General features: G+C 38.3%; 1 protein-coding gene across 5 annotated transcripts in view; it reads left to right on the top strand.

Moving 5' to 3' along the window:
• The window catches only part of FAM114A1 (family with sequence similarity 114 member A1), a 31,284-nt gene extending 17,027 nt beyond the window's left edge, over positions 1–14,257 (top strand). For 4 of the 5 annotated variants that reach the window (NM_001397194.1, XM_046940294.1, XM_015285655.4 and 1 more), the window contains 6 exons: positions 4,103–4,188; positions 5,296–5,466; positions 6,700–6,839; positions 7,844–7,916; positions 10,713–10,766; positions 12,307–14,257. In NM_001397194.1, coding sequence (NP_001384123.1) covers positions 4,103–4,188; positions 5,296–5,466; positions 6,700–6,839; positions 7,844–7,916; positions 10,713–10,766; positions 12,307–12,408 — 626 coding nt within the window. In that variant the 3' untranslated portion in view covers positions 12,409–14,257. The remainder of the gene's footprint in view (positions 1–4,102; positions 4,189–5,295; positions 5,467–6,699; positions 6,840–7,843; positions 7,917–10,712; positions 10,767–12,306) is intronic. The other variant, NM_001397195.1, reaches the window with a different exon arrangement.

Below are 14,257 nucleotides of genomic sequence, written 5' to 3'. Positions count from 1 at the left end.
CTTTCTTACAGAGTCTGTTTCTAAAATTGTTTAATTAAGAGGTTAGGATTGTGTTTAGTAATGTTCTTCCATTTAGCAGTTTCATTCTGACTTTGCTCCCTTGCTTGCGAGGTGCTAGTAAAGGATTAGAATGTCGTTAAAGGGAACCTAGAAAAGCTGAACTTTTTGAAGGAAAAGGACTTTGAAACACAGTGTGGCAAGGCTACCTTCTATATAATGCTTGGCAAGATGTGGCATATGGAGCATTAGAAACAAGTTAATAATAAGCAGGAGCATGCCTTAACTATCACGGTGCACAACATTGAACTGTCTGGGACTAATGTGGTAATCCATAGATCAGCTCACAGAATTGATGGTAAAACATGTGGATCATCTGGCTAGTGATAATATAGGTGTCTTAAACAGGTCAGAACTTCAGACATTCCACAGAATAGGCTGAGATCAGGAAAAGTTACTGTAACTTGTGTCTTCAGGCCTGTGAGATCCATACGCAACCTATTCTGGCAAATAAAAAGAATCCCCTTGACTGAAGACTAACTGATGCCATTAAACACCATATTCAGAACCTTACTTTAAAAGGTATTTCTTCACATCCTTTTGCTCTTCTCACAGATGCTTTGCCCGTAAACCTACATTCTGCAAGATGGTGAGGTGTCATTTCTCTGCCCTTCAGAAAAGGTGGAGAAACTGTGTTCACATCCACATATTCCAACTGGAAGATCTTTTCCAGTCAGACTGCATTCTTTCTAGCAGTGCTTACGCAGTATGCATGATGTCTCTCACAGGTGGTTTATTGCTTTTCAGAGGAGCAGCAGGTGTTCAATGTAGTGTCTTAGTATGGACAGATTTTGTGCTGTTTTAGAGTGAGGATTCATGATGTGTGTTGTACCTTAAGTGAGAAATAGCTCCTTGCTGTGAAACCAGTCCCCATGAAAGGCTCTGTTTCTTACACAAAGTGGTATTTACTCTGATGGTTAGATATTCTGGTGTTTGGTTTTTTTGTGTGTGTGTGAAACACATCTGCTTAACACTCTGCTTGAAACATTAACTACCCTCTTAAACATGCTGGAACCAAGGCAGTGAGCACCTTAAGAAAAAAAAAGAACAATCAGAGTGTTGCAGGTTTACCCCTGTACAAGTGTCAGTCAGCAATGAAGCATCTCTTCTCTGTGACAGCTGGAATGCCAGCTGCACCCCATCCAGCACCTTGCAGTGAAATGCAAGTCCTTCCATGCAGTCAGACTCAGGATTTATTAGTACTTGAACTACAGATAAATTTCTTTTATTACTATTAAATAGGTTAAATTTTAGTTCCACTGGAGGACAAAAAAAAATAAAAATAAAGAAGTTAATCACCCTTCATCATAGCGCTCTCCTGACTGGAGATTGTGGCATTTCTTCAGCCTCATCTCTAACCCGAAGTACATGCAACACTGCAGAGAGCTCTGAACTCCATGCAGTGCTTTGACGTGACCCCTTGAGGCAATGTCCCTGTCTGGGTCCTAGTCACAAAAATGTGTTATCTTCATTAAAATCTGTCAGAGGGAGTAAAGGTTTCTTAGGAGCTTCATAAAACTTCCTGAGTCAGGGAAAACAGACCTTCTATTGAGTTGTGAGTGCATAGGATCTGGAGTCTTTTTATTAAGAACAGCAGATACACGCAACCCTGTAAAAACTCGAGGGCTTCTGTGCATAGACCCTTACATGACAGCTGTCTGCCGTTTTCAGATAAGAACAATATCTAGTGCCTTTACATATAATGCTGTGTGGAATTTGCATGTCTGTTTCCCCAAAGCACAGTATTGTTAAACTGTTTCATAATCCACTCATATTTCAGTATGCCAATCTTCATATAATTCAAGTTATGTTCCAGCAACCCTCTCTAAGGCTGCACGTAGTGTTCTTATCATGCTTAACAATCAAGTTTTGCTCTTAGGACTGAGCCAATACGTTTTCCTGTCTGAAAGTGCACTTGATCTTTAAATTTATGCTAAGCAAGTGGTCTGTGTGTCACCTTAGGAGAAATTTTAAACATCATTTGGCCTCCAGCATAGATAAAAGTACAGTTTAACAAAGGATTGGCTTGTCAGGGTTAAACGCAGCCCATGTCTTGCTCTAAAGAGGAGGCTCCATTCTAGTTTGTGCTAAGCAAGATCCTGTTAAGCACATTAATAGGTTTTACACTTACAAAATCAAGCCTGCAAGCCGTATGTTCATTTAATGGCATACTTTTATTGCAGAATTACGTAGTTTCACTTAAACTTTGTCATCTAGTAAGAGGGAGCAGGCTGTGTTAAAACTCGGGAAAGAATTTTGAGTTTGGTCCTCCTTGCTAGGTAGTTTATAGCAATGACAAACTTACCTTCCATAGGATTATCCATGCTTCTACGCTTGATAAAGCTTGTAGGTTTTTTCCTTTATAGGGTGAAGCCACCCCCTTGCAGAAGCCAGAGATGATCTCTTGGTGTCTGGAGATGTTAAAACTTAGCCATTGAGCAATATTTAAAAGACAAGTTAATTACCACTTACTGACTTTTTTTTTGCCAGCTTCTTGTAATCCAAGGCCATGTTATTCATGTGGTGTCATTTACCAGTGATATATACATATATATAAAATGGGGTGAGAGGAAAGTCAGTGTCTTGTACTTGAGTATCTGAAGAAGACTGGCTGTTTGTTTAATGTAAGCTCTCCAGATTTCATTCAGAGATGTTAGTGCTGCTCTCAGTCTCTAAGTTAAATGCTTTCAGCCCAACACAAGGAGAAATCACCACAGTGATCTTTGGGAGGCTGCTTTGGGAAAGGAGTGGGGCTGGACTTTGTTCTTGATAACTTTGAAACTGGGGTTGGATGTTTTTTGTCTCTTTGCTGAGCTCAGTGAGAGGTGGAAAATCAACAGGAAAAGAGGGGAAAAGGACATTTTCTGATACCAGTAGGAGAAAGCCCTTGATTTTTTTTCGGATGTTTTCCTTGCACTGTGGTTGGGCAACTCTTTCACATAATTTTCACTGCAGCGTCTTTTCAGTTGTTTATGAAATAATGAGAGAAGTAGCTTTTGCCTACATTGAAAGCCATTAACAGCAAAGATTTCATGTGCAAGCACGTGAGGTTAAGGGAGGAAATTACTGAGATGAATATGCTAGTTATCAACGCTTTTGTCAACTCTGCATTGATCTGGTGAACTGCCCATCTGTTTTCAGTGAGCTGCAGTTTATAGAACAATTTGGCATTGTCTTAAGAACAAGTGAATTCAGTGTGTCCAGAGCAGAAACAAAGTAAGGACAAAGCAAGACATTAAATTCATTTTTGAAGTAGCTGGACTTTTATCAGGCTCAGTAGAGTGACTTTGGGTTTTTTTTAAGTTATTAAGCTTAAAAAAAAAAAAAGATTTTGCATACTCCATTAGGAAATGTTAAGGAAGATTCCAAACTCAGTCAGCGTAGCTTAACAAGGGAACCTAATTTACCAACTTTTAGGAGCCTGGAGCATGTTAGGCAATGGCAACTGCAGGTGGTCAAAGGGATGTGTATAACAGAGGCAAAGTTCAAATACCAGTGATATCTACCTTTACCTTGTGCAATAAAGATGCAGGTATAAAACTCATTTCTCCAAAAAATTATTCATTTAAGCGAAACTCAATCTTGAAAGCCAAAGAAAACATATTTCTTAGCTGTGGTTTGCAGACAGAATAATCGGCAACATATTTTCCAGTGTTTCTTTTGAGACTGGCTGTGTCACATTCTGGCCCTGATGCAGTTTTTATTCCTTGGTTTGGAAGAAGAGGTTGGTGTCTCTTCTTTGGTTACTTCATGGGTTGTGCATTTTCATCAGGTAACTAGGAAGCATGCATCTTCTCTACTTATCTGTCTTAGTGGAATATGGTAGCATTTAAAATGAAGTAGAAAGAATAGTCAGTGTCAAGCTAGGACGTCTAATTGTACAGCTACCTCTATTGCTTTCTCTCCTCTTTGAGCGTCTCCCTCCTCTTTCCTTATATCATTGTCACTGGTCTTCAAGTTCTAGAGTGTTTGCAGAAGCTGTTTGGCTGGATGTATTACATTGTGTCAAATATTAATGATAACAAAAGGTGTCTTTCTCTTGCAGCAGATATGGGAGAAGAGTTTGTCAGCATGCTCACCGAGCTGCTATTTGAATTGCATGTGGCTGCAACTCCTGACAAACTGAACAAGGTTAGTGCTTGTCAGTGAGCTTGGGCAAGGAGGGCGATCTTTGTTCTGGTCTGACACAAAGCTGTAGCTAGCTCAGATCAGACAGTTCAGAAGATAAAGTATGGGAGGGTGGGACTAAAAGTACAAATACTTTCACAGAAGAGCTGAGATTAGTGAGGAATACAGTTGAAATGCCCAACTAGCACAGTAGGCCATGTTAGAAAGTCTTGAAGCAGGAATGTCTCAGCAGAACAGAGATCAGCAGACTTGGTTTTAGGTATGAAGAACAGTGGCAAAGTTCGGGAACAACATGTTCCTGAGGGACTCCTCCAGACCTTCTCAGCTGGAAAGGCGGTCTTAAATTTATTTCATCAAGCTTTAGCCATCTGAAAATTAGATGGCTAGAAACTAATTATATTAGTAGTCACATTTTTGCTATCAAGCACTGTTAAAGGTGATTCATATGGTGTTCTTAGGCTCAGATGAATGTTTCTCTCTAGCTGCTTAGATAGCTTACTGATAACCAGTTTAGGCTTCGGTTATTACAGGTTTTAATTCAACTTTACCTTTAAAAAGGGAAATAATACATTTCCTGCTAACTATAAAAGTTGTCTCGGAAGCTTGGATACAACTTCAGGTTTTTCTACTTTAATCTACTTTCATGCCTGGGAAGATAGCAGGAAATACAGTGATTTTTCTAATTATTTTTCTTTTAAGAATTTGGGACAACTCTCTTACCTCTCCAGTATTTTTGCCTTTCTTTATACCAACCTCTTCTTAATTTGGGAAAGTTATTTCCATGTAAATTCCTTTGGACAATCCCTCCTCAAGCTGAAACATCATTTTGAAATATTCATAGGTATTAACACTAATTCTTTGTGTTGGCTAAGAACATTATACCTGTACAGAATTTATCCCTGGCTGATCCATCTTTTTGTAGCCAGAAATACTTCTCCCTTTAATTTCTTGAAAACACACTTAAGTAAATGCTACCCAGAGGCTTGATGTGTTTAAAACTTCTGAATGAAAATGGAAAACTAATTAAATGCACTGTTAATTAATATTTAGGAACATTATTTGATATTCGTATGTTAACTGTACTTTGGGGTTGGGTTCTTTGTTTGGCAGGCTAGGAAGAAAGCTCATAAGTGGTTGGAAGAAGCCAGTTTATCCACCTCAGCAGACATAGAAGAGAAGCTAGAAGAAAAACCTGGAGAGCCTGATGAAGAAAAGACTGAAGAAGGAAAAGACAAAATTGACAATGATAAATCAGAAGTAAATAAAAGCAAAACTGTGGAGGTAAAATACCTTTGGAGAATAAGTTTAATTAAGCAAGTTCTCATACTTTGTTAGCTGGGGTCACTTCTTTATCTTATGTAGTGGTACTATATGTTGCTCTTATTTGTTAAACTCATTGAATTATTAAGAAAAATTAATATATAACTGCTCAGTGTAGACCCAACAGGAAATTAACTTACGGAAATATTTTCACTGTTAGTCTTTTCCCATGAGTAAATACCAATGTACCAAATCCTCTGCTTATCATATTTTTTTCCTGTCTACATTTGTGTGTTCGCACAGATAAACAACACACAGCGAGCTGAGAAATTCTGTGGTGTAAATCTGAAGAACAGGGAAGGTCAAATATCTACAGTCCTTAGGATCTCTTTCTCCCAGTCGCAGTACACGAAAAAAATTCTTCAGCTTTATTCAAACTCATGAATTGCTCAAATCACAAACTGACCAAACAAATAACGTTTAGGCAGTTCATAAGTGCTAATTCTCTTTATGGAAGATAACACTGAAGGCTAAATGTGTTCTGTTCACTTAGCACTTCCTGTTGAGGTGGTTGATTGTGATTGAATATTATTTTATGCAAAGTTATAACAATTTTAAATGTAGTTAGAATTGTAATAAAGAAATCATCTGCCATGTTTCCTTACAGAAGAAAAAGAAATCCAAAGAAGGAAGTGGAGTTATACATCTGTATATAGTGTAGATTTTTTTATGCGATTGCAAATTTCCAGCTGGCACCAGCTTGTGAAAGTTGTGATGCCAGAGTGCTAGGTAGATTTTTTTTCTCATTGCTGATAAGAAGTGCTCATTTATTGGGAGTTTTATCAACTTCTAACCTGGAAATTCATCTGATGAGTGACTCAATACTTTAGGCTCAATATAAAAGCAATTATGACTTATTCTACAGTGAAGGGATCTTCTTATTTGTTAGGAAAGACTTAAAAGCACTGTTTTAGAAAATCCAAGAGCCTGACAAATTTCCCATCTAAATTAATGAGAGATTTGTTCTTCCTAGTTTTTCTTGATCACCATATGGTCTGTATTTTTTAAGCTGTGGGTATTTCATTTTTCAGTACCATTTGTGAGAATGACTTTATGGTGTGTGTGTGGTAGTATTTCTATCTGTGGAGGAGAAGTATTCTGTGTTTCAAATCGTCTCACACACGCACATGTATGTATATTTATTAGTGCTGCTATTACTGATTATATTGTTCTCTATTCTCAATTTAATTTAAGGAGATCTACATGCTGTCTATTGAAAGTCTGGCTGAGGTAACTGCTCGTTGTATAGAACAGCTTCATAAAGTAGCAGAATTAATTCTACATGGGCAGGAAGTAGAAAAGACAGCTCAAGATCAAGCAAAAGTACTGACAAAGTAAGTGTTATGTATTTCACGTGATTGTTTGACATTTGATTGAAAATCATTAAGTCTTAAGCTTTTGACACTTGAAGGTACAGTAACTTCATGAATCAATAAACAACAGTTGGCTTTAGGGGACTTCGTGCTGTATTTCCTCATAGTCAAGTCACGTAGGCTATCTATCAGTAACTTTGTAGTAATACAACAGAAAATACATAAATTTAAGAAGCCAGTTTATGTGGGGGAACCCAGAATTTGGATTTCAAGCTCTCTGTAGTGATAGATTCTACTGATTTCATTCAGTTTCGCTTGTCTTGTAAGGATTTGACCCCAAGATGTTATAAGCACTTGAGTCCGAAGTAAGTAAAATAGGTCAGCAAGTGTTTGTCTTTAGGGCTAGTAGCCCTAGCAAAGTCCATTGAAACACTCAAGTCCAAAACTAAGTACTTGAGTAAGTGCTGTGAAGAATTGGAGCAAAAGTATGTTGCACTTCACAGGGTGAGGTTTGATGTTACGTACTTGTGAATATTTAGCAAAATAGTTGAAGATCTAGAATTAGAACTAGGTCTCCTTTTCCTGTTGTACTTCCTCTTCTAGCACAGAAAACAACTATTCTGTACTTAGATAAGAATCTTCTTACGGTTCTCATTGAAGTTTGATTTAATTCTAATAGTGTTTCTGGAGTTGTGTTGCTGCAACCATCAGAAAAACAACAGTAATACTAAAAGCTTAGAATTTTAAAAAGTGAACCATTTCTTTATGAAAAAAGAGTAGTGTTTGAGCCAACATGACAACATTTTGCTGCTGTTGTCAGCACTGAAGTTTTCAGTGGATGAATATAAAACTCAAATTGTGAGCGAAATCTACCTGGAGATACTTTAAAAATTACTAGAATCAAAATTGCCTTAGGAATGTTCCTGGCTTCCACGATGAAGTTGGTGCCTATGGTAGTCACAGGCTTTTTATCTACTACCCGAAAAGGCTGTAATTTTGTATTTGTGTCTCCTTTTTTAAAACAGTTTAACAAGTGCTATGTGCAATGAAGTTTCATCTTTATCGAAGAAGTTTTCTGATTCTTTAACAGCAGCTGGGGTAAGAAAATAACATTTTCTTTACCGTTTGAGTTTTCATTAGCATAGTTCACTTCTTAAAATAAGAAGTATTACCAGTAAAAAGAGGGCACTTATTTCCTCAGGTCAAGAGCACAAAGTGTTTTCCTGTCAGATTCCTAGAAGTTTATAAGCCTTGATAGACTGCAGCGTGTCCTATGCCTTCTAAAAATCTTTCTAGACACCATTCTCCCATTTTCACCATAAAATAAAATCTCAATCTCATAAGAGATTAGGAAAATCTCTTTGGACTTCCTAAACTTAAAAAGACTTAAAAAACACCTCTTTGATTTATATCCCAAGAGAGCCCATTTGGGAACACCCAGTTATCTGTGGCCATCTCTGTCCTTTCTTTCCCTTTCCCAACCCTGTTGCCTTTGCTTTGCTTCCACTGGCAAGGGGAACGCTGTTATGAAGACAAATGGGCAGACACTGCAGGGGAGCACTGGGGGTCTTTTCAGGGCCTGTAGTGCAGTATCTTCTGAGATACTTTAAGAAGAACTGACATGTGAGTGTTCTAGCAGGATCCAGAGGCAAACATTTTGCTGATGCTGAAATTGTTCATAAAGATCAGAGAAGAATTCTGGCTCTCCTGATTACTCCGGGAGAGGGCAAATGTATAACAAAGGAAATTTTCCACAACAGTCCCATGAGCCCTTCCAACACATCAGTGAAGAATTTTTTTTTCAGTTATTTGTTGAGAAGATATCTTGGATTGCTTTTGTTCTGAATAATTTACATTCCTTCCCATTACCCTTGAAGAATCTGCTTATTTTGCAATTTGGGATTGTTTTATCATATTTTTTGACACACTTGCAATAAATACATGCACAAACAAAAATAAATTTCACATGAGATATTAAGCTGGGACAACTCAGAAAATTGCAAACTGAAGCTGCCGTAAGCATCACACTAGGTTTTGTGCTCATCAGCTCTCCCCCCAGATCTTAGGACCTGATTGATCTTGTGCATGTTTATATGGACTCAGGAAGAAATCGAGCACAAATACGCTTCCTGCTGCCAGAATACTCCCTAGAAGAAAGCTTTGTTTGGGCTGTCTGGTGATGTTTAAGAACTGTCAAATCCCTGCAAGCTTCCAGAGGATGATGATATTCTATGATTTGATAGTGAAGCACTGGAACAGGTTACCGAGATTGGTGATGGATGCCTCATCACTGGAGGCATCAGAAGTCAGGCTGGATGGGGGGCTCTGAGCACCCTGATCGAGCTGAAGGTGTCACTGTTCATTGCAGGGGAGTTGGACTAGATGGCCTTTAAGGGTCCCTTCCAACTCAAACAATTCTATGTGGGCCTTCTACTCCCCATGATCAGCCACAGAAGCAAGGAGCACCCATCACACAGGAATTTGCAACAAAATCTGCATCTTCCTGCATGTCCCAGTGGCTCAGTTGTCTCCTTAAGCTGCCAGCAGCACTTGGTTTAACACATTCCAGTATACTGTAAAGTACATTGACTTGTGGGAGACAGAAATAGTTTAGAACAGAAAATACTGGTTTTTTTTTCAAACATAGTGCTTTCCTAATTAGTTATATATTTATAATTCAGATGTTAGTTGTAGTGCTGGCTGTGCCCATACTCCATAATGTTGCTGTATTTCTTACAGGGGGCAGTAATGCAGAATTAAGAAATAGCACCTTCTCTTGCTATGTAATGTCTTTCAAACCTAAACTTATCGATGCATGCAGTCAATAGTATTTGATACTGCTCCCTATCTGAAATGAAGTTTATTGACAGTGAACTGCACAGTACCTTCTATAATGGATTTCCTAATAACTGACAGTAAAATTTCTTTTCTTTTACCTAACCACCTTCCCTTTGTTCTGCTATCTCTGAGCTAAAATGAAGATTTTTCATGTTTCTTTACATCTGTAATATGAAAGCCAGAAGGTTGTAAGGGAACGCCATTGAGTTAAATTAATAGATATTGTATTCCCTGTGTTATAAGTAAGTCTGCCGTTTGGCATTAGAAGAAAGCTAATCTTCCTGGAGTATAATGTCATTCTAAGAAATACAATGTGATACATAGAATGGTGAGAAGAAAAAAGGAAAGACCTTTTGTCATCATCTCTTCTGCTTTCCATAATGACTCTTGGTTTTCTGGGGCTTTGACTCTGTAGCCTCTAGTAATGTTTCTGCTCCACGTACCCATCCTCATTCCTGGCTGGTAATTGAGAAAAACTGTGTGCTGAGCCAGTCACACCTGTTCACTGGCCAGCCTGTGTTGTCCAACTCAACTGCACCGTCTCCAGGCTGAGGGTCTGCTTCACCTGTTTCTCCTTCTGAAGAGAAACTACTCTGGGCCTTTCACTTCCACCTAACTACAGATTTTCCGGAACCATCTAAGAACATCCTTATCCTTCCAAACTTTACTTACCCTTGAAATCAGCCAGCGGCTAAAAAACATTGAGGGGGATGAAAAGGGCACTGGCAGTCAGATGGAAAGACAATGTAATCATATAAATCTCATATCCATAGGAAACCAAGCAATGTGAAACTCTGCATTACATGAACTAATGTAAAAGTAAAATCCTGGATCTGTCTCAGTTCATTGTACTCAGTGATAGAAATGCGTGGGGACTACTGAGGTGTGTATGAAATGTAGGCACAGTTAAAGGGAATAATGCGATAAACAATCTGAATAAGAATCAAGGTGAAACAAGACCTTTCAAGAATCCATAAAAGTGCTGCTCAGATACCAATATATTTCTGTTAAATGTATTTCTTGTCCAGACATTTCATTCTATTTTCTGGTTTACAGAGCAGCATGAAGGCAGAGGTTCTTAACCCCATCATTGACAGCGTATTATTAGAGGTAAGTTGTCACCTTTCTCACATTAGGAATGCTCCAGTAAGATGATTTCAAAAGGAAACAGTCACATTTACATCTGAAGACAGAACTCTATATAAAAGTAATGATGATACCATTCTGGCTGCTGAGTGCCAGCTCAGAAACTCCTTGTTTTGGTGTTCAGCCTCTCCCACGAATACTGTAAGTAGTAATACTGCATTTGTGAAGGTTCTTAAAAGTGCGTGACTAAAGCGAGACTGACCAGCTGAAGTTCTGCAGCTTATTGGTCAGAGCACAACAGAAAGTTTGCAATGTGCTGCTGTTGAGCCCTTTTTTAACTTGTGCACAAGTTGGCTGGGCTAAGTCTGCTCTAACTGTTCCGTTAACAATTTCAAATCCTGCAAAGTGCTTCTTGCTCGCAGACAGTTTCAGCCTGTGCTTTCCTTTAAAGGAACCTCTTGGTTGCAGAAATGCTGCAGAGCTTCCTATCCACAGGCATTTAGATTTCTACTAAGATTTGCAGTCCAGCTGCATCAGTCAGTGCATGGATAGCCATGTGTCAGGCATCAAAATGTTCATGAGTGATTTCTTCTATGACTCACTGTGATCTATTTTTCATCAGAAAAGCACAGTGAGTAAAATGGGCCTCAATTTACCATGGAAAGAAGAGGTCAAGTGGGAGTAATATGCTCATCAAGTACTGAGACGTACTATCTACAGCATGAACTCTCTCCCATCAGCTAATCAGATCACATCTCTTTAAACAAACATACAAATAGTAGTGACTGCAGTTTGCCATTCTGTATATAATGGTCACATTCTTTTAAAAATGATGAAAAGGTTGTTTTAAAATAAGCAATTTTGCATAATTCAGTATCTTTAAGGAAAATAAGGAAAAATTGAATAAAACTTTAATAAAGATTACTAAAGACTCCTTACAGTAGGGTAAATTTGCTGTTGCAGCTGACATGTCTTTATATGCTCCAGGACTTGCGATGTCTGGGAAGGACCAGAATAGTGGAATAAGCTGCTGTGTACTTCTATAACCTCATTATTTGTATAGAAACACATATTAGACCACCGCTCATTAAGTATTTCAAGCTGCTGTGCTGTTCAGTGTTAAAAATTCTGGAAATACGAACTGGTGTATTTAAATCATTATAATAATGCAAACTGTTAATTTCAGTGACATTCCTTCCACCTATACTAAAAATAAAATCAGTTGATGGAAAGAATAGTTGACTTGTATTTAAAAAGGTCTAGATTCAGATCTCCTTCTGAATCCAGTGCCACGTTATGCTACTCGCATTACAAACAAAACTCTCCAGGAGTTCAAACTGAGGGGAAATCAGATTTTTACGTAGCAATACAGGCCACGCTTATTTACTGTAAGCCATTGTAATGCATCATTTTTGTTATCTACAGGTTCTAAAATCCTGTGGGAATACATATGCTAATAACACACGATGCAGATCTAACAAAGACAGTTTATTCTAAAACTACATTGTAATTCCTGAAATACATGACAAGTAAACTGATGAACCTCACTTTCTCTCCCCATTAGGGCTGCAACAGTACTACTTATGTTCAGGATGCTTTCCAGCTATTGCTTCCAGTGCTGCAAATTTCACATATCCAGACCAGTTGTTTGAAAACACAAAAGTGACAGTCTCCCAGCAGTTGTCACCTCTGGGTTTAACGAAGACCACAGACCTAATCCCTTTAATGTGTATGGATGGAAGAGGTGGTATGGAAGACGTCTGGCGTCCAAGAGTCCTCTGAAGACACTCAATGTGGTTTTGCGCATTACAATATCGAGCAACATCTTAAAACTCTTTCAGACTTTTAGACTTCAGAAACAGTTAGAAAAGGGAGTCATTTCTTTTCCATCATAGTGTAGCCTTTGCATTAATTTAAATCGGGTTAATGATTTATTGGTATTGACCTAAAAACAGATTGAGTGTTGACCGTTGCGGTTGTACACAACATATGAAGCAAGTTAGAATGCAAAGTTCTTTGAAACATTTCAGCCCAAATAATAATTTCCTTTGCTTGCTTCCTGTCAGTTAAAAACGTGTATTTCAAAAGGTGCTTTTGGTATTTAAGTTTAGTCAACATGAACAAATTACCATAGTGTTGCGCTTGTTCATTATTATTTTCTGTAGTAAATGATAACCTTGTAATAATCTCACCACTTATTAACACTTTGTGTTCAAGGGATTGCACAGTAATAGGCACCAACTCTGCTGAGGTAAAATTCTGGAGGATACACATACAGAATTATACTAAAAAGAAAGATATTGTTTTCGGGCACAGCAGTGAAGTTGTGAGGAGAGGTGGTGAGACAACTGCTGTGGGTATGTTGGAACAGTCACCCTTTCTTTGAGGCAGTGGCTTTACAGTGCAGCTGAGCAGCAGGAATGCTGCAGAATAACACTAACAGCCGTGATAACTTCACGTACTCTTAGCTTAAAATCCTGAGCACTGAAACTCAGTATCTCTTTAGCCCAGTTTACCTCCAAAGACAGGAAGAGCCTTCCAATATTTTACGCAGCCTGTTCTCCTGGATTTTTGTTATTACATTTTTCACAGCTGTTTTGTATTTTTTTCCTCCCAATACACTCATTAATTGTTAGCTACAATTAAAAAATATTTAAATACATCTGAATATGTTTTATCATAGGTGCATAGTTCATACGTTGTAAAAATAATGGAACAGAGGAAGTAATTTCCTGTTTGTTAGAAACCGTGTATCTGCTTTGCATGTGGTGAGTCCACAGAAGTGATGACAGGAAGATTTGTCTCTGTCTTACACTGTTGTCCTTGATCTGTGGTTACAGGCATTGCAACTTTTCCATCTCTTGATATTTAAGGATGAAGTTTTCACTACCCCTGCAATCAGTTTGTTACGCAAAATGTAGTTTTTGGCACTCTAACTTTAAAGCTTTGAGATATCTTTCTGGGAAAGTAGGAGGAGTACAGCCTTCAAATGCACTTGTACAGAATGTGCTTTAAAAAGTACCGGGAGCAAAAGTAAGCAAACCTCTTGGCAGCTGGAAAGGGAAGGAAAGTTTGACATTCGTTGGTATTTATGCCATACTGAACAGCTGACTTCACTAAAAAAAAAAAAGGGACACTGGAAAATGTAACTGGTGAGCAGACTCAGCAGCCCGACGAGGTAGGATACAGCTCCCCCCAACCATGGTATCTGTGCCGCTTCCATCTCACATTGCTTTATTTCTGGAAGCATGTTTTCAAATGACTTTTTTTTTTTTTTTTAACTTGGTGTTTCTCTGGCCTCTGCACTTTGAGAGGAATAAACAGAATCCTCTGTGGTAGTCCTGTCTGGTTGCTAGAAGAAACACATGCACGTTCGTGACCAGGAGTGACTCCTATAGACACGCGGGCCCAGAACAACAACTCTGTGTGGATTACTGAAGACCCTATGCTTGACCACAAGCAGTTTTCAGTTCTATATATCTGGACACCAATTAAAACAGTCAAACTTATAAAAA

Source organism: Gallus gallus, chromosome 4 (genome assembly GCF_016699485.2).
Source record: "Gallus gallus isolate bGalGal1 chromosome 4, bGalGal1.mat.broiler.GRCg7b, whole genome shotgun sequence".
In the NCBI taxonomy this organism is placed as follows: Eukaryota; Metazoa; Chordata; class Aves; order Galliformes; family Phasianidae; genus Gallus; species Gallus gallus.
Note: the sequence above shows the minus strand (reverse complement) of the source record. Positions and strands in the feature narration are given on the sequence as shown.